Source organism: Scyliorhinus canicula, chromosome 13, assembly GCF_902713615.1.
Source record: "Scyliorhinus canicula chromosome 13, sScyCan1.1, whole genome shotgun sequence".
NCBI lineage: Eukaryota > Metazoa > Chordata > Chondrichthyes > Carcharhiniformes > Scyliorhinidae > Scyliorhinus > Scyliorhinus canicula.
The window spans coordinates 65935688-65954621 of record NC_052158.1 but is presented as its reverse complement, the minus strand read 5'-3'; the positions used below and the strand labels follow the sequence as shown (position 1 = coordinate 65954621).

The window sequence follows — 18934 nt, the reverse complement described above, 5'->3', positions numbered from 1 at the left end:
AATCACCGTCGGGACCACATCATCCACCCTCCTGGACAGCACCTTTGCCAACAACTTGACATCTACATTAAGGAGCGAGATCGGCCTATAAGACCCACACTGAAGGGGGTCCTTGTCCCGCTTCAGGAGCAAAGAGATAATTGCCCTGGACATCGTCGGGAGCAGAGCCACCCCCCCCCCCCCCCCCCCCCACCCCCCCTCTCGCACTCATTCAGGGTCCTCACCAGCAGCGGGCCCAGCAATACTGAAAATCTCTTGTAAAACTCCACCGGGAACCCGTCAGGTCCCGGCGCTTTCCCTGTCTGCATGCTTTCCAACACCTCCACCAGCTTCTCCAACTCGATTGGGGCCCCCAAACCCTCCACCCGCTCGTCCCCTACTCTTGGGAACTACAGCCTATCCAAAAAGCGGTCCATCCCAAGCATTTCTCATATTTATAAGCAGTTGTATATATGCACATCACATTTTCCTCACCCGCGCTAATTTCCTTTATTATACAGAGAGGTTTAGTTTGTCCTTTGTTTAACTGACCCTATATGCATTTCGTTGCCCTCTGGATCGGTCTATGGTGTCGTCCCCCGTCCCCCCCCCCCCCCCCCCCCTCCGGGCGTGCGATTAGGGAAGCGAAAGTGAGGGCGTTGGCCCCCTTCCCCATGTGTAACTCTGGCTGCTTCGATACCCTGAAGGCTGCCACTATTGGGCATGGCTTCACCCTCACCCCCACAACCTTGGTCATTGCCTTGGAGAAGACTGTCCAGAGCCCAGCCAGCTTGGGGCAAGCCCAAAACGTGTGGGTGTGATCGGCCAGACTCCTCTGGCACCGCTCACATTTGTCCTCCACCTCCGGGAAGAATCTGCTCATGCGAGTTCTGGTCAGGTGCGCTCTGTGCACCACTCAGCTGCATTAGGCTTAGCCTTGCGCAGGAGAAGGTGGAGTTCACCCCGCTCAGTGCTTCGCTCCTGAGTCCCATCCTACCTCTGTCCCCAGTTTGTCCTCCCATTTTTGTCTGGTCTCGTCCAGTGGAGTCCGGGCTCTGTCCAGCAGTTGTCCGTATATTTTCCCACATAGCTCCCCCTTCATGTTGCTTGTGCCTATCCGGTCCTCTAGTAGTGTGGTTTCCGGGGCCCTGTGGTACCCTACAGTCTCTTTGCAGAGGAAGTGTTTTATTTGGAGGTGTCTCATTTTCTGTCCATTTGCTAGCCTCCACTTCCTCGTTAGTTGGTCTAGTGCCCGACGTAGAAGTCCACGACCGTCAATGTGCCCCCGTCCCACCTCCATCTTTTGAAGGTGGTATCCAGCATGGCTGAGGGGAATCTGTGATTGCCGCGTATGGGAGCCATTTTGGCTATCCCGGAGTGTTGTCTCAGTGTGGCCGCTACCACTGGGCTCGTTGCGTATAGTGTTACGGAGGATGGGAGTGCTGCTGTGGCCAGGGCCCGGAGGGTTATTCCTTTACAAGATGCCTCCTCCATTTGTACCCAAACTGTGTCGGGTTCTTGTACCCATCCCCTCACTCTTTTGCCATTGCTGCCCAGTGGTAGTATTGTAGGTTTGGTAAGGCCACACCTCCTTTGATTTTCCATTTTTGCAGTGTCTGTTTGGGAATTCTCGGGTTCTTACTCCCCCTACACACAAACGCCATGATTAGACTGTGTACGTTTTTGAAAAAAGCATTGGGGATGCAAATTGGAATGGATCTAAACAGGAAGAGCGTTCATCTTGAACGTCTGCACTCTCCCCGCCAGGGAGAGTGGGAGTGAGCCGCACCTTTGAAGGTCTCTTCTTCCTTTCTCCGCCAGGCTGGTTCCACTTGCGGATCTGTGTACAGTCTCTGGCTAGCTGGATCCCCAGGTAGCGGAATCTGTTCTGGGCTGTTTTGAACGGGAGCCCCTCCAGCTCTCTCCCTCCCCCTTTTTGGGTTCACTGGGAATGCCTCGCATTTGCCCAGGTTTAGTTTGTAGCCCAAGAAGGTTCCAAACTCTTTCAGTATTTGCAGGTGATATCCAATATGACTGGATGCCTTCAGTCCCTCCTGTGGCTTCGGGACATAGAGGAGCAGGTCATCTGCATAGAGTGAGGCTCTGTGCTCTCTGTCTCCTCTTCGGATTCCCTTCCAGCTTTTCGCGTCCCGCAGGGCTATCGCCAGGGGTTCGATCGCTAGCGCGAACAAGAGTGGGGACGGGAGCAGCCCTATCTTCCTCTCTGCAGCAGAAAGTATTCAGAGCTGATGGTGTTAGTTTGGACGCTCGCTTTGGGAGCGTTGTGCAGGAGCCTCACCCAGGTGGTGAATCCCGCTCCTAGCCCAAACCGTTCCAGTACCTCAAGGAGGTATTTCCATTCGACTCTGTCAAAGGTATTTTCTGCTTCCAGGGAGACAATCACCTCTGGTGTTCTCTCCCCCGGCGGGGTGGGGGTGGGGTCATTATTACGTTCAGCAGCCGCCTGATGTTCGCTGTGAGCTGCCTACCCTTGACAAAGCCCGTTTGGTCCTCTGCGACCACCTCCAGCCTTTTGGCCGGGACCTTTGTGAGTATTTCCGCATCCACGTTCAGCAGTGAAATGGATCTGTATGATCCGCATTCGTCAGGTCTTTATCTATTTTGGGTATCGGTGAAATTGTAGCCTGCACTATCGTGGGGGGCAAGGTGCCCCTTGCCAGTGAGTCCACGAACATGTCCCTTAGGTGTGGGGCCAGGACTGGTGCAAATTTTTTGTAGAAGTCCGCCAGGAACCCGTCTGGTCCCAGTGCCTTCCCCTCCTGCATGGAGCTGATGCTCTCCATGATTTCTCCCAGGTCTATTGGTGCTTCCAGCTCCCCCCGTCTGTCTTCCCCCACAACTGGTAATTCCAGTCCGTCTAGGAACTGTTTCATCCCCGCATCCCTGTTTGGGGGCTCGGAGGCGTACAGCCCCCAGTAGAAGGTCTCAAATGCCCGATTGTCCTCCTTTGATTCTGTTACCAGCCTGCTTCTGCTATCCTTTACCTGCGCTATTTCCCTTCTGGCTGCCTGCTTTCTCAGCTGGTGAGCCAATAGGTGGCCAGCCTTGTCTCCGTGATCGTAGAAGGTCCCCAGTGTCTGGCGGAGTTGGTACACTGATTTCCTAGTGGAGAGCAGGTTAAAGTCCATTTGCAGCTTTTTTTTCTTTCCGCCAGCAGCTCTACAGTCGGGGCCTCGGAGTATTTTCTGTCGACTTCCAGGATGGAGTCCACCAGTTGTTGCCTGGCCACCCCCTCTTCCCTATCTCTGCTTGCCTTGTTGGCTATGATCTCTCCTCTAATCATGGCCTTCAGTGCCCCTCAGAACGTGGAGGGTGAGACCTCCCCGTTTTGGTTGTTACTAACGTAGTCGCCTATGGCCCGCGATGCTTTTTGACACAAGGCCTTGTCGGCCAGGAGGTCCGTGTCCAGCCTCCACGTGGGGGGCTGGGCCCAGCCTGTCTCCAACCTCACATCCATGTAGTCTGGAGCGTGGTCAGAGATAACGATCGCGGAGTACTCCGTCCCCATGATCCCTGGAAGCACCGATTTTCCCCATTGCAAAGAAGTCGATACGGGTGTATACCTTGTGTATTTTTGGGAAGTATGAAAATTCCTTCTCTCCCGGGTGCAGGAACCTCCATTTTAACATTCTGCCTTCTGGACCTATTTTCCTGGTCCTCCACTTTATCTCTTAGGCTCCCTGGGTCGTTATCAGCCTTTTCACCTCGGTTTCCTGAGTTACCATCCTGTCACTCTGGTCCGAGGCAGCCCTCTCCAACTCCTGAATCGTCTTCTCCTGCGCCTCCACCTTCCTTTCCAGGCCATCGATGGTTCGCTGCACTTTGTCCGTTTTCTCCGCCAGCATCTCCTTCATCATTGTGTGGAGGTCCGTCCTGAGTGCCTCCCTCATGGTGTTTATCTCCGTTTTTATCTCCTTTTTGGCGTTTATCTCCGTTTTCAGCATGCTTCTCCATGCCTCCCCCTGTGCGGGGGGGGGGGGGGGGGGGGGGGGGGGGGATGGGCGTCGCATCCTGCTCCGCTGCCAGCTTTACTGCTTCCTGGTACGCCTGAACCTCCGCCTCACCCCGTGGGGTCGTCTGCCTGCACTGCCGCAGCTCCTGCCTTTTTCCTTCGCTTCGATGCTGCTCCTTCTTACATCTCGCCGTACCCCCGATTTATTATTATTTGCAGGCATATTCCTGTTATGTGCCTTTCTCCTTTTTTCCCTGGATTTTGGTGCGAAAAATATTCTTCTTTTTTTCGCCCCCCAAAGCAAAATACCCCAAGGGTTTTTTCTCCTTTTAAAAACGATTTTCTTTTTATATAAAACGGAAATTTTTTAAAAAGCGTTTTATATTAAAACATTTTTTAAAATTTTCAGGAGCAGGGGGAAACAAAAAGTTGAATTAAAAAATTATTATTTTGTTTTTGTCTTCACCTCTCTGTGCTCTTGACTTTCAGGCAGTTTGCTCATTGGGCTAAATCGCTGGCTTTTAAAGCAGGCCAGCAGCACGGTTCGATTCCCGTATCGGCCTCCCCGGACAGACGCCGGAATGTGGCGACTAGGGGCTTTTCAAAGTAACTTCATTGAAGCCTACTCGTGACAATAAGCGATTTTCATTTCATTTCTTGTTCCGGTTCCCGCTCCTCCTCCACGTGCAGCTGCTCCGTTGACCAGGACCAGTCTCTCCTCTTCTTTTCCTCTTCAGCTCCGTGGAACGGAGCTTTGGCACCTGGGCAGGGCGAGGGAGGCAGGGCCGATTTCGCAAGGCTTTAATTTTTAAGAACCCGCTGGGAAACCCCACGGAAAAGGCTGCGATTTTGTGGATCTGCAGGAGCCTCTTTGCTGCACCCGTTCCATTCGCGAACGGCACCAGAAGTCCTAAAGATGGAATATCTGAGCAAATAGACTACCCATGGTGAATTCTCCATGGCAACACTCTACCAATCAGAGTCCATTTGCCAACCAATCAGCATTCTCTTCTCGTGCAGTATGATGGCGTTGTTGTTTCTCCTGACATTGATGTTCTTGGGATTGTCCTGATGAGTTCAAAATGAATAGCTTCGACAAAATATCTCTCTTTTCAGCAATACCCAGTTTCGATACGACCAAATGATTATTTATTTTGGGTGCAAGAGTTTGCTGAATATTTGGGAGTTATAGCTAATTATCTGGCCCTAGGGGTAACTATTTCTGAATAATCAATCTATTTTTGAATATCCAAATGCTGGATCCAATTCTAGAATATCTATTTAGTGGATTTAATTCCAAAATATTCGATCAATGTTTCCTGCTAAACTGCACTGATGTGCGGCTGCACAGTAGCTGAAAGGTACTGCGCAGGCCTTTGGGATTAAAAAATGCATTTGCTGCTGGAGAAGAACATTTGAATGGATTGTGTACTGGCCAGGGGCTGGTTTAGCACAGTGGGTTAATAACTGGCTTGTAATACAGAACAATATCAGCAACACGGGTTTAATTCCCATACCAGCCTCCCCGAATGTGGCGACTAGGGGCTTTTCACAGTAACTTCATTGAAGCCTGCTTGTGACAATAAGCGATTATTATTAAGAGTGGACCAGCGACAACAACTAAATTTTAAAGGAAACAGCGCTGATCAGTGGCCTTAATTCTAGACACCTGCGGCTCAAAACTCATCCCAGTATATCTGCAACCACATTGCAGAGCATTAGATATAATAATTCCCATTTGTGTTTGAGATGTAGGTCTAATTCCATGATATCTGGAGTTCCAATCTCAGACATTGTGGGCATGAGCAAATTCCTGAATGTTGGAGACATGGTGCCAATTGCAGTTCTCAGGTTATTTGAAGCTCAGCGTTATGCAGACTGCCCCATGATTATCTGTGGTTCTGCGCCACGAGACTGCTTCTGGAATATCTGGAGCAATTGGGCCAATTTAAGAATATTCGTGATACATGGCAATCCTGGAAGATCTAGAACCGGGATTCCTTGCACAATATTTGGGATAATTGCTAACTCCATAATATTTGAGGTACTGGCCAATTGACAATATACCTGAGGTTTGGAATTAATTCTATAATTTCTGAGGTTAGAATATATTCCAAATGCCAGACGCACATAGTAATTCCAGAATATCTAGAGGTATTGCAGATAATCTGGGAGACTGAACCAGAAATATCACATAATTATCAGATAATTACCGAATTATCTCTGGATATGCGTGTCATTCCATACTGCAGTCCGACTGAGCACTGTTGCAGCAGAATATTTGCCTGAATTTGAGGAATATGGATTTATCCCCAATATATCTGAAGTTCTCTGAGCTCTCTGCAGGATATTTGGGTCATGCATTTAAGATCTGGATTCCCAAGGGACCACAGTCACCCTCCTATATTCGAGGCACTGGGCTTCCTGTCTGCATTTTAGATTAATCTTTATAGTAGAGTCTCGTGTCAGGTGTTTGTGTTCTGTGCAATCCATATGACCTGATTCTATTATGTAGGAATGAATGGCTTTGTGTTTTCCAGCCCATTGTTTGTCACGTGGAAGATGGGCCGTGATAAACGCTTGCGAGGCTGCATTGGGACCTTCTCTGCCATGAACCTCCATTCAGGACTCAGGGAATACACACTTACCAGGTAAGAACATCTAAGCTCTGTAAGTAATAATAAGAAATTCAAGATGGGGCGAAAGGATCGTTTTGCCAATGTGAAAATATGCTCAGCAGCCCCTCAGCTTTGCAGTAATATAACTAGCCGACGCTAGTTGGGCTGAATATCTGCTGTATAGTCTATGTCATTTATAACTGTGTTGGATAGTGGTTTATTTCATGCACATGGTGCTGTTGGGGCCACTGTAAATGTAAATTCTGGCATTCTCCATATCAGAGGGCTGAATGTCACACAGTGAAAGGCAGATTTTATAATGTGTAACAGTTGGTAAGATGCAGGCAGAGAGCTTGAGGTGGCCTGTGTAATGGTTGGTGCTAGTGGTAACCCAAGTGCCCCTGGCTGGAATATGGAACCAAAAGCTTGTGTAGTTCTTGACTGGGTGACCTGCAGCTCCTAATGTTTGGGGAGGGCAGCGGAACCTGTATAGGTCCTGGCTGAAAGGAGTATACTGTACAAGTCTCCCAACTGAAGGAAGGAAAATCAGCATGTTCTTTGGTTTGGTGAGGTAGGGTTGACTGGAGTAATAACCGTTGAAGTTTATGATTTTGTTGGAGGTGGGGAGATGGTGCTAGATAGATATTGTTAGATTATATGGAATTTACAGTGCAGAAGGAGGCCATTCGGCCCATCGAGTCTGCACAGGCTCTTGGAAAGAGCACCCTACCCAAGCCCACACTTCCACAATATCCCCATAACCCAGTAACCCCACTCAACACTAAGGGCACTTTTGGACACTAAGGGCAATTTAGCATGGCCAATCAACCTAATCTGTACATTTTTGGATTGTGGAAGGAAACCGGAGCACCCGGAGGAAACCCATGCGCACACGGGGAGAACGTGCAGACTCCGCACAGACAGTGAACCAAGCCGGGTATCGAACCTGGGACCCTGGAGCTGTGAAGCAATTGTACTAACCACTATGCTACCATGCTGCATGGTAGCATGTAAGACACTTGCATGTTCTGATGGAGACAAATTCCTAACATTCAGTGGAGACCCCGTAAATAAACACAGATTGAAACTATGGTTGTTGGATTAAGAGGTTTATGCTTGTAATGTGCATCTCTGCAAATAAATGAAAAAGTGTGTAACGTGTTTCTCCAGTTCTATCGTTCATCAACTATCTTTCTGTATTATAACAGATCATTACCCAGATTTTTAGCTTCTTCATTCATAGTGGTCTATCAATACTCTGAAAGATCCAGCCTAATCTTGTTGATACCTTTCTCTGCTCACAGTGCCCTTAAGGACAGCCGCTTCCCTCCGCTGACTCGTGAGGAACTTCCCAAACTCTTCTGCTCTGTTTCGCTGCTCACTAATTTCGAGGATGCCAGTGATTACCTGGACTGGGAGGTAATGGAATTCCAGTTCAAATTTGCTATCACCACAGGAGGCTGAGGTGGGATAGTGTTTAATGGGAAGTGTTTTTAATACATTTTTCTCCTGCGCTCTCCCTTAATCTCCCAAAGGTGCTGAGTTGTTCTAGAATACGTTGCCCTGGGATGCAGACAGCTTTTTGGTATCTGAAACATTTAAGCCTAGATGTTGGGTGTTGACGTATGGTGGAAATGAGTTTTATTACAGCAGAACTGGACCCTGATCTTATCTGTTATCTACCCATGCATATTCCAGCAGGGCCATTTTATGGTGGTGTTTCTTGATGCATGAAATTCCATTGTTCGTCCTACAAATCAAACCAATTGGAAATCTACACCCACCCTTTCAGGTCTTTGTTATCTCTCTTATGGTGTTCAACCGTGCAGATAAGACCATATCCAATTTAACTGTTTCTGACACTGGGGGAATTGCTCAAATTTAACCAGCTGTGTCGGCCATGGCTCAGTTGGAAGTATTCTTGCCTCTGAGTCAGAATGCGGTGTGTTTTTTTAAAATTTGTTCATGGGATGTGGCCATTTATTGCCCATCCCTAATTACCTTGAGAGGTGGTGGTGTGTTGCCTTTTTGAACCACTGCAGTCCGTAGGGTGTAGGAATACCCACAGTGCTGTTGGGAACGGGGTTCCAGGATTTTGACCCAGCCACAGTGAAGGATCTAGTCCCCAGTCAGGGTGGTTTGTGATTTGGAGGGAAACCTGGAGGGTGGTGTGCTCCCCTGCGTCTGCTGCCCTTGTCATTCTCGGTGGTAGAGATTGCAAGTTTGGAAGGTGCTGTTGAAGGAGCCTTTGTGAGTTGCTGCAGTACAAGTTGAAGGTGGCGCACACAACTGCTACTGCGTGGGCATTCAAGCTCTGATCCAAAGAATTTAGCACATAATCCAGGCTGATTCTTCAGTCCAATACTGAGGTAACATTGCACCTTTAAGAAGTATTGTGTTTGAATGAAATATTAAAATGTATTTTCCATGCTACTAATGGCTCATGGTGGTCAACATTATCTGTCAGTCAATCCTGCGAAAAAATTGTCTCGTTACTTATTTATTGAACCTTGCTGTACACAACTTGTTTCTGCAAAACAACAGTGATCATATTTCAGAAAGTGTGGTTGTGAAGCATTTTGTGACGTACTGGAAACATACCGGATGCTATACAAATGCAAAATGTCTTTTCAACTAAAACTACAAAACCTACCAGTGTAGAATGCTAGTAAGATCCCCACTTCTCATCTGTCTAGAGGATAAATAATTACTGAATCAGTGAACAATCTACGAGCACAAATTTGTGTACTTGCTAGGCACTTGTCATGTACTGGGAGCTGTTGTACTTCATCTTTGCAGCAAGTCTCGGTTGCTTCAGAGAAATTCCATGTACCACTTTAGACGCAGTGTGATTTTGCCCAAGAACTCTCTTTCCCTTTTAGCCGTCTTAACAAGACCGGATCAGATAACAGTTTGGTTAAGAATGCAACTAGGAACCAATTTGTCACAGCAACTGCTGCCAAGTCCGTTTTTTATTGTCGAATGCCACAAAAGACTGGTGTCAAGGCAGCACAGTGATCTTCCTCTTTTAGTCCAGTTGCGCACAGCACAGAAACTGAGAGTCTCTGACTTGGTAGTCACTTTGTCTTGGGGACCAACTTTCTGAGCAAGCTGTCGAAGGACTGCTACCTTAACAAAGAAAGGATCAGGCCTCTAGTCTGAGGCTTCCAGGGTGATCCTGAGAAAGCTTTACAGGGTAGATGCTGAGAGGATATTTCCTCTCGTGGTGGACACTAGAACTATAGTGCACAGTTTCAAAATAAGGGTCTCCCACATAAGATGAAGATGAATTTCTTCCCCAAGTGGATTGGTCATTAGAATTCACTTCCTCAGAGATCAATAGGGGCTGGGTCATTCAATATGATCAGGGCGGAGTTAGATGGATTTTTGATTGAAAAGGGAGTCGAGGTTTGATTGAAAAGGCAGTCAAGGTTATAGGGGAAAGGCAGGAAGGTGGAGTTAAGGCCACATCAGCCATTATATTATTGACTGGTGGAGCAGGCTTGAGGGGCTGAATGGCCCATTCCTCCAATTTCTTATGTTCCTATCTAGCAATTAGGAAAATAAAGCAATGTTGAACTACAACGAGGTAATTGATCACCCCGCATCTCCAAATCCACATAACATGTAAACTAAATGGAAGCAGCGAGCATTTCTGGCTTTGGAATTGGCATCATCTTTAAAGGTCTCAACGTGGCATTTCCAGTCATCTGAGAGGAGCAATAGGTGATTTAAAAAAACATGATGCAGGATCATTTGGAGATGCACCTACAGTCTCAATAATTTTCCGTATAGTAGAAGGATTCCAATAGCCATGATCTCGTCAAGTTGAGCCCTGGAGGCCCCAACTTTCACTGGAAGTAGGAGATGGTCTCTGAGTAGGCTCAAATCCCAGGGACTATATTTGGATTTGGCTCATAGGTTGTTCAGCTTAATGTGTTGCCATGGAACCTTAGTTGATAGTCATCGGTAATTCTTTGGGTGCAGTCTAACAGCCTCCTCGTGCCTGACCTTGTGGTGCCACGAGGCTGTAGACAAATGAAATGTCTTGCGAGATTCATCCAAACCACACGAGATGTTGTGATCTGGATCTCCCCCTCGCTGGGAGACCTGAAAAGGTAGGGACCCCATGGTGGGGCGGGGGAGTGGGGGAGGAGAGAGAGTCAGTATTGCCTGGGCGGGCAAGCGGCTGACATTTCCCATGGGTGGGGCGTCTGGGTGACCCTCAAGTGCACTTAGACAGTGAGGCACCCTTTCAAAATGGCGGCCGGACCTCTGAGGAGCCAGTCTCAGCAGCATGTTCAGCTCCCCGGTGTTGAAAAAATTTCCAAGTGTGGGCTTGACCAGGAGAAACTCCCCAAGGCCCCAAAAAATGACTGAAGTGAGGTTGAATAGTGGTGTTGATCTCACCCAAAAAGTCAGTGAAAAACACCCTGCCAAACTTGTGCAAAATGACACTTGGAAATGTTTTGGCTGAATTGCGCCTTATATCTTTCCTACCACGGTAGGGTCATGTTACTTTCCTAAGAAAGAGAAAGTCTTTTCTTTGGCATCTTGATGCCCAAGGGCAGCATGGCAGCATAGTGGTTAGCACAGTTGCTTCACAGCTCCAGGGTCCCAGGCTCGATTCCCGGTTTGGGTCACTGTCTGTGCGGAGTCTGCATGTTCTCCCCATGTCTGCGTGGGTTTCCTCCGGGTGCTCCGGTTTCCTCCCACAGTCCAAAGATGTGCAGGTTAGGTGGATTGGCCATGCTAAATTGCCCTTCCACAAAAGATCAGGTGGAGTTACGGGGTTAGGGTGGAGGTATGGGCTCAGCTAGGGTGCTCTTTCCAAGGGCTGGTGCAGACTCGATGGGCTGAATGGCCGCCTTCTGCACTGTTAGTTCTATGATTCTATGAATTGATATTCTAATTGGCAAACGACTGGCCAGATCATTGAGGGTTGTCCTTATTCTCCTCAATGGGGTGATTGCTTGAGGCAGGTTGAGAATGCTTACTAATAGAGGAAAATAATCTTGCTTAGAAACTCAAGAATGTCACATGAGTAAAATTACATCCTGTGCACTCGGGAACCTAAACTGAATCATTGATTTCATGTGGGCAACTCCAGTATGAGAATGAGCAACAGGCGGAGAAGGACAACCCTGCTGAAAACCTCAATATTGTTTGAACAGTAGGGAGGAATGAGGATTGGTGTTGAGCCCTATAGCATGATAACTATAGAAGTAACATTCATAAATGGGCCCCTCATGGTATGTAGGATAGAAAATAGAAAAGTTGACATCAACAAGGATTGGGCAGTGTTAGTTTCTTTCAATAACGGATCTCAATGTAATAGCCAAGTTTCTAACTAAGATTCTTTGACCAACACGCAGTGTAAAGGTGTAGATTTATTTATTTCCAACATCGAGATCATCCAAGCAGCTGCTTCTACTACCATCTCCCCATTCTTCATGATCAATCCCCCATCCCAATCAACCCCATTGGCTCTTGATCATCTTATCTGACTCGTGGCTCTCTAGTTCTGGTATTGTATTAATGTGGAGTTTTCCATCCGCTCCTGCATGCCTTCTCCTTGCTTATCTCGATTTTGCGAATCAACTCCTGCTTGTTAATCTCCACCCGGCTTAACTTCAGACCACTTTCTCTTCTGTCTCCTATGTGAGCAGATACTATTAATGATTCTCTTCTCTCATGCATCATACCCTCTCCCTTTATGGATAGGTTACCAAAGGTGATGGAATCTTTTTTGCCATTGCCCCCTTTTGCAGATATTTCACGAAAGAACTTGGGTGCATCAGACATCTGGGACGGGATTTGCCGTCCAGCGACGCCGGAATCGCCACCACAAAGTCCACAACCAGGTGCCATCCTGCCGGTGGGGCAATCACGTGGCCCGCCCAAGGGGAATGCCCACAGTATCTCTTACAGGAGGGTGCTGGACGGGGGCTGCAGAGCTTACCACTGGCATGGGTAGCACCAGCCAGAAAGGAAGGTTAAAGACACAGCATGGTACTTGGGTATCCTCCACACTGCCTGTATCCTCGATTGACATTACTGTGAAGAACTTACTCATCCACAGTGACTAATACAAGCCTCTGCTGAAAGACTTGTTCCCGGGGGGAGTGGTTACCCCACTGATAGAATGAGATACAGCACATCTGTGCTGCAGCTCACTCAGAAAGACTCTTGCCTTGGAATGAAGTGGTTGTGAGTTGAATTTCCACTCCAGGCACTTGAACATGAAGCCCACTGACTTTCCAGAAATAATTACAACGGCTCAGTAAAGTCCAATCTAACCCCATGCTGACTTATTTTTCATAGTTGGTCAAAATTCTAACAAAAGTGAATCGGCTTATTAATCTGACCGCTTTCACCAATTATTTCCTTATTTGATCAGGTCCTGTGTTAACCTCAAAAGTAGAAGATTTTGGAGGTGCACAACAAGTGAATTAGCATCTGAGAGAGGAAGGATCTGCAAAACTGGCCAAAAACACGACAGTATATGCATGAACTAATAGAGCGGGTAATGCTCAAACCTGAATACTGTTGATGGATAATGGGCCGTGGGCAGGTTACTCCCAAATGGATGGACAATCTGACAAATGAAACAGCAGCAAATTATCATCATGCCTAATAGCGAGGGCTTGCTTCTCCACCGCCGCCCCCACTTCCATGTCAGCAACGGTATGTTTTTCCTCCAGAAGCCAGTGATAAAGGGGACAGAACCTGTGCTGTGTTGCTGTATAGCCACTTGGTGGTGCAGCTGCATTCGCCCCAGCCTTTCCGAAGTTTCCCATCATTGCCTCCTGCTTTCTATATGTAGCTTTGTAGTATTAATTTTCTCCTTATTCAAACATCTTACCGGGGGAATTGATCAAGCTCCATTCACCAGGTCTGGCGGTGTGAGGGCTGGCTTCCTCATTCCAATCAACAGCACAAAGATGAGTACACAAAATTGGGCAACTTTGCTTGAGTTTGAGAGATGGGGGACTAGGTCTGACAGCAAGGTTCAAAGATTGGGCACCACCGTAACAGGTCCCCACCATACTCACCTGCCATCTGACGGTCCACTGTCAAGCAAGAAACACTTCTAAAAAAGAATTCAAATGATTTCAATGAAACCATTCACTGGTATAAGGAGCCAGTGAAAGATTATTTTACTTGGTTGCCAATGACGCAGCTGTGTAAAACATTAATGATCAGGGTCTAAGTTAAATATCCAAGTTTGCAGATTACACAAAATTAATAATAATCTTTATTGTCACAAGTAGGCTCACATTAACACTGCAATTAAGTTACTGTGAAAGTCCACTAGTTGCCATTCTTCGGTGCCTGTTTGGGTACACAGAGGAAAAATTCAGAATGTCCAATTCACCTAACAATTAAGGTTAGTTAAAGGGAGGAAACCGGATCATCCGGAGAAAACATACACAGACATGGGGAGAATGTGCAGACTCATAGAATCATAGAACTGACAGTGCAGAAGAAGGCCATTCGGCCCATCGAGTCTGCACCGACCCTTGGAAAGAGCACTCTACTTAAGCCCTTGCCTCTACCCTATCAACGTGACCTACCTAACCTTTTTGATATTCGGGGTGGGGTTGGTGAGGGGGGGGGGGGGGGGGGGGGGAGAGAGTTTAGCATGGCCAATCCAACTAACCTGCATATCTTTGGACTTTGGGAGAAAACCGGAGCAACCAGACACTGGGGAAAAGTGCAAACTCTACACAGACAGGAACCCGGGACCCTGGAACTGTGAGGCAGCAGTGCTAACCACTGTGCCACCATGTCACACAAGTTGTGCAGAGAAAATTAGAAAAGATCATAGGGTGCGATTTAACCAAAATATCTCTATTTCAGAAGGGTATCACGGACGTGCATGTGGTTAGCACTGCTGCCTCACAGAGCCGAAGACCCAGGTTCGATCCCGGCCCCGGATCACTGCCCATATGGAGTTTGCACATTCTCCTCATGTCTGTGTGGGTCTCACCCCCACAACCCAAAGGCCTGGCTAGGTGGATTGGCCACGCTAAATTGCCCCTTAGCTTTGCAGTCGACTGCGGTATACCCACTCCACTGCTGACCAGAAGATCTGCACTTAATTGGAAAAAAAAGAATGTACTTTAATTTTTTTTTAACAATTCCATTTCTGGATTTGGGCTGGTTTAGCGGCGCAGCTGCAGCACTGAGAAACGCCCTGCTATTCAACGGCATTTTGCTGTTTGTCTACCTCAGGAAGTTTCTCTCTGCTGTGGCCGTGCTTAAAGTGATTTCCTACTTGTGAGCAGATCGGGGCGCCATAGAATCATAGAATTTACAGTGCAGAAGGAGGCCATTTGGCCCATCACGCCCGCCCCCCCCCCAACCCCCTCCCCATCCCTGGCACCAGGCAGCCTAGCACACTGGCAGTGCCTGGGTGCCAGCGCCAGGATGGCTGTGCCAAGGTGCCCAGGTATCAGCAAGAGAGCCAGGGTGACAACATGCCCTGTTGCCAACCATACAGGGGTCTCTAATGGTGTGGGCGACCCCTTCCAGGTACCATTACATTTGTTTTTTTTTTCTAATTTTGGAGTACCCAATTAATTTTTTCCAATTAAGGAGCAATTTAGCGTGGCCAATCCACCTAACCTGCACATCTTTGGTTTGTGGGGGTGAAACCCACGCAAACACAGGGAGAATGTGCAAACTCCACACAAACAGTGACCCAGAGCCGGGATCGAACCTGGGACCTCGGCGCCGTGAGGCAGCAGAGCTAACCCACTGTGCTACCGTGCTGCCCTACCATTACATTTGTGTGGACCAGTACTAAACGGCACCCTGGCGAGGTCTCCCAGGCATGGCCGTTAATCCCGGCCACCGGGAGAATGCATATGTAAATGAGCCTAATTCCGTTGGATTGCGCGAGACGTTTCAAGCGCTGCAAATCTGAGAGGCCTCTCCCGTGATTCAACGGTAGTCTGCGAATGGAAAAGCAGTGGTAAATGCAGTTCAGTGTGGGAAAGGGTGAGGGATTTATTGAGGTGGCCTGGTACAGAAATCACTCCAGGCTTGTGCACAGGTATCAACAGTAATCAATGAAAGGCGAATAGAATGTTTTCCTTCATCTCACCATGGCTGCAATTCCAGAATGAGGAAATTATGCTTCTGTTGGTTAGGCCCCTTCTAGTGAACTGTATCCACTTTTGTTACCGATCCACAAGAAAGATATTGGCCGTGGACCGGGTACAGCAAAAATTCACCTGGAGGCCATCGTGGTTTAAAGGGTTAAATTTAAACTTGAGTTGCTTTGCTATTAAAAGGTTGAGAGGCAGCAACCCTGGGGGGGGGGGGGGGGGGGATGGGGTGGGGGGGGGGGGTGGGGGGGGGGGGATGGGGGATGGGGGGGGGGGGGTGGGCGTTGATTATGTTAGCTTATTTTATTTAAATTTGATTTATCTAATTTTAATTTATGGTTAAGTTCTCTTGTTTGGGGGGGGGTGGGGGAATCTGATACATGTGATGTTACGGTATGGGGGGAATTGTGGGTGTTATGGGGCTGTTAGTTGCATATTACTGCTTTTTGCTATACTTTTTGTTATATTTTCTGCAAAAAATTCCAATAAAAAAAAAAAAAAAAAAAGGTTGAGAGGTAAGCAGCTGAGAGCAATGATGTTGCAGGTGCCAATACCTTAGCTGAGACCAGCAAACATGGGATACACCAGAGACTTTCTGGTCTGCATGGCTCTGTACTATACGAAGCATCACAGGAGCTGGTTTGTTTCAAGTAACGACCATTCAGTCAGTCTTTTCATCCTTTCATCTGTTACTGAGGTAGCAGTTTGGTGTAGACCTGGCACTCAAATGTGGGATTGTATTTACACGCACAAGTGATGATGCATTAAATGAAATATATTTGGTGGTCTTATAGTAATAAAGGTGAATCTGTGTTTAGGTGGGAGTACATGGAATTCGAATAGAGTTTGTGAATGAGAAGGGGGCAAAACGCACCGCAACATACTTGCCAGAAGTGGCCAAGGAACAGGGTAAGTTTGTTCCAAAACCTGGAAAATCTATTCTTTTAGTTTTCTGTTTCTGTGTGTGTTTATAGAGGGGCAGAGTCAGGAGGCCAAGTGGTGAAATGTAACTGCAGTGGAGTCACATCTCCCTTTCATCATGAACTGAACGCCATTGTCAGCAGGGAAGGGGGGGGGGGGGGGGGGGGGTGAAGCATTGTTGTAGACTGGGGTGGGTTGGGGGGAGTGAGAATTTTCTGGTGTGGAGAGGGCGGTAGCATTGTTGTGGGAGTTAGCGTTGCTGTGAGAGGAGGCTGTGAGGCGTTGTGGGTGACAGGGATATTTAACATCTCTGCAATCTCACATCTCTGTGAACTGAAGACAATCTTTCGGGGATGTGGATCAGCTGTAGTTAACCGTTGCCACTTGGTCTCCCGACTCTACTCGTCACTGGATTCAACCTGGAGCGGGGACCCAGAGGTCCACGGGCTCCAGAATAAAAAGGTACAGTTTGAATCACAGTCGACAGCAGTACAATCACTCCGCTTTTGAGAAATCTCATTCTTTTGATTGTAAGTATATGTGTAATTGAGTTATTTACTAGTCTGTCAAGCTTGCTTTATGTAAATTCAGTTGAAGGAAAGCATTGCAAACAGTTCATATCCCATTTTCCCTCCTATTTTCCCTTTACTTTATTATCCTGGATATTGTAATTTGTGTATGAGACCAAAAGCTGGTGGCCTTGTTGGTATTGGAGGCTCACTGCAGGCATTAGCCGATACCAAGGTATAGATTTGCCCCTGGCATTAACTGCGTGTATGTTCATTTTGCAGACTGGGACCAGATTCAGACCATAGACTCGCTTCTGCGTAAAGGAGGTTATAAAGCTCCAATAACAAATGAATTCAGGAAAGCAATCAAACTCACCAGGCAAGTAACACAGAAAAACTATATTCAAAACTGTATAAAGAGAGTGGAGACCAATAACACAAATGAATCTGTGTAAAGACTGGAAGCATATTATCTGTATGCAGAAAGATTGGAGACATATGAGACAAAATCTGTCCAGAAAGTCTTGAGTCTGATAAGGTGTCAGTAGTTCTAGAGCGGTTAAGCTTGTTTTTAATTTAGTTTTGACTTGTGCCAACTGAAGGTGCAAAGCGTTCCTTATTGGTTATCCTTGGTTGATTCTGGAAAATCTTCAGTTGCCAAATCTTTTTTTTAAATTATTGTCACTTAACTCTGCAATGAAGTTATTGTGAAAATCCCCTAGTCGCAACACTCCGGCGCCTGTTAGGGTACACAGACGGAGAATTCAGAATGTCCAATTCACCTAACAGCACGTCTTTCGGGACTTGTGGGAGGAAACCAGAGCACCCGGAGGAAACCCAAGCAGACACGGGGAGAACTTGCAGACTCCGCACAGACAGTGACCCAAGCGGGAATTGAACCTGGGACCCTGGCGCTGTGAAGCAACAGGGCTAACCACTGTGCTACCATGCTGCCTGATGGAACCATCAATTCACGAGACACGTGCTTTAAGATATGAACAGTGGTTTTAATCTACTTACTACAGAGCCAGCCTGTTACCCGTTGAACTCTCGATGAACTGCACGCTGGCTCTGGACACGGTTATTTATACAGCAGTCAAGGGGGAGGAGTCATGGGCGGAGCCAAGGGTGGAGCCCTGTACAAACTCCTGAGCATTCCCAGAGCTACTCACCCTAGTGGCCGGATAACGCTACTGCGCTTACAATGGTAGTGGTAAATACAGTGTGAATTACTACGTTACATTCACCACATTCACCCCCTGCAAAAAAAATCAAGTCCGGCGGGGGTGGTGGTCTACAAAGTAAGTCTGTCCGGTGGTCGAACTGTCCGCTGTGATCTGCGGAGCACCGGGGTTGCAGCCTCTTGCGGTGGCTGGATGGGTGTTGTGTGCTGGGGTACAATGGCGGACTCCAGGGAGGGTTGTGTCCGAGCTTCATACTCTTCTGGTTCGACTGGGGGCTCTGGGGGCTGGCCGACGCGGGTGCATGGAACTGGTGGAGCGAGCTCGTGGGCTCGGGAGCGCGAGGGGGCGGCAGAATGGGGTGTAGGGTGAGGGGGTCCTTCTGTGGGGGTAGAGGGGGCGCTGGATCCGGCGGGTGCCAGATCCCGGAGGGATACTGTCCTGGTGGCCGTCAGGGAACTCGACGAAGGCGTACTGGGGGTTGGAGTGGAGCAGGCGCACCTTCTCAACAAGGGAGTCGTTTTTGTGTGCCCTGACGTGTTTCCTCAAGAGTACCGGGCCCGGTGTCCTCAGCCATGCCGGAAGTGAAACCCCCGTGGTAGTGCCCCTGGAAAAAATGAAGAGCCTTTCGTGAGGG

General features: G+C 47.9%; 1 protein-coding gene across 3 annotated transcripts in view; it reads left to right on the top strand.

The window, feature by feature from the left end:
- The window catches only part of LOC119975890 (AMMECR1-like protein), a 60191-nt gene that overhangs the window by 31824 nt on the left and 9433 nt on the right, over positions 1 to 18934 (top strand). For 2 of the 3 annotated variants that reach the window (XM_038815810.1, XM_038815809.1), the window contains 4 exons: positions 6493 to 6603; positions 7875 to 7989; positions 16505 to 16595; positions 17399 to 17495. In XM_038815810.1, the coding sequence (XP_038671738.1) occupies positions 6493 to 6603; positions 7875 to 7989; positions 16505 to 16595; positions 17399 to 17495 (414 nt within the window). Of the gene's footprint in view, positions 1 to 6492; positions 6604 to 7874; positions 8054 to 16504; positions 16596 to 17398; positions 17496 to 18934 lie in introns of those variants that run through there. The other variant, XR_005462820.1, reaches the window with a different exon arrangement.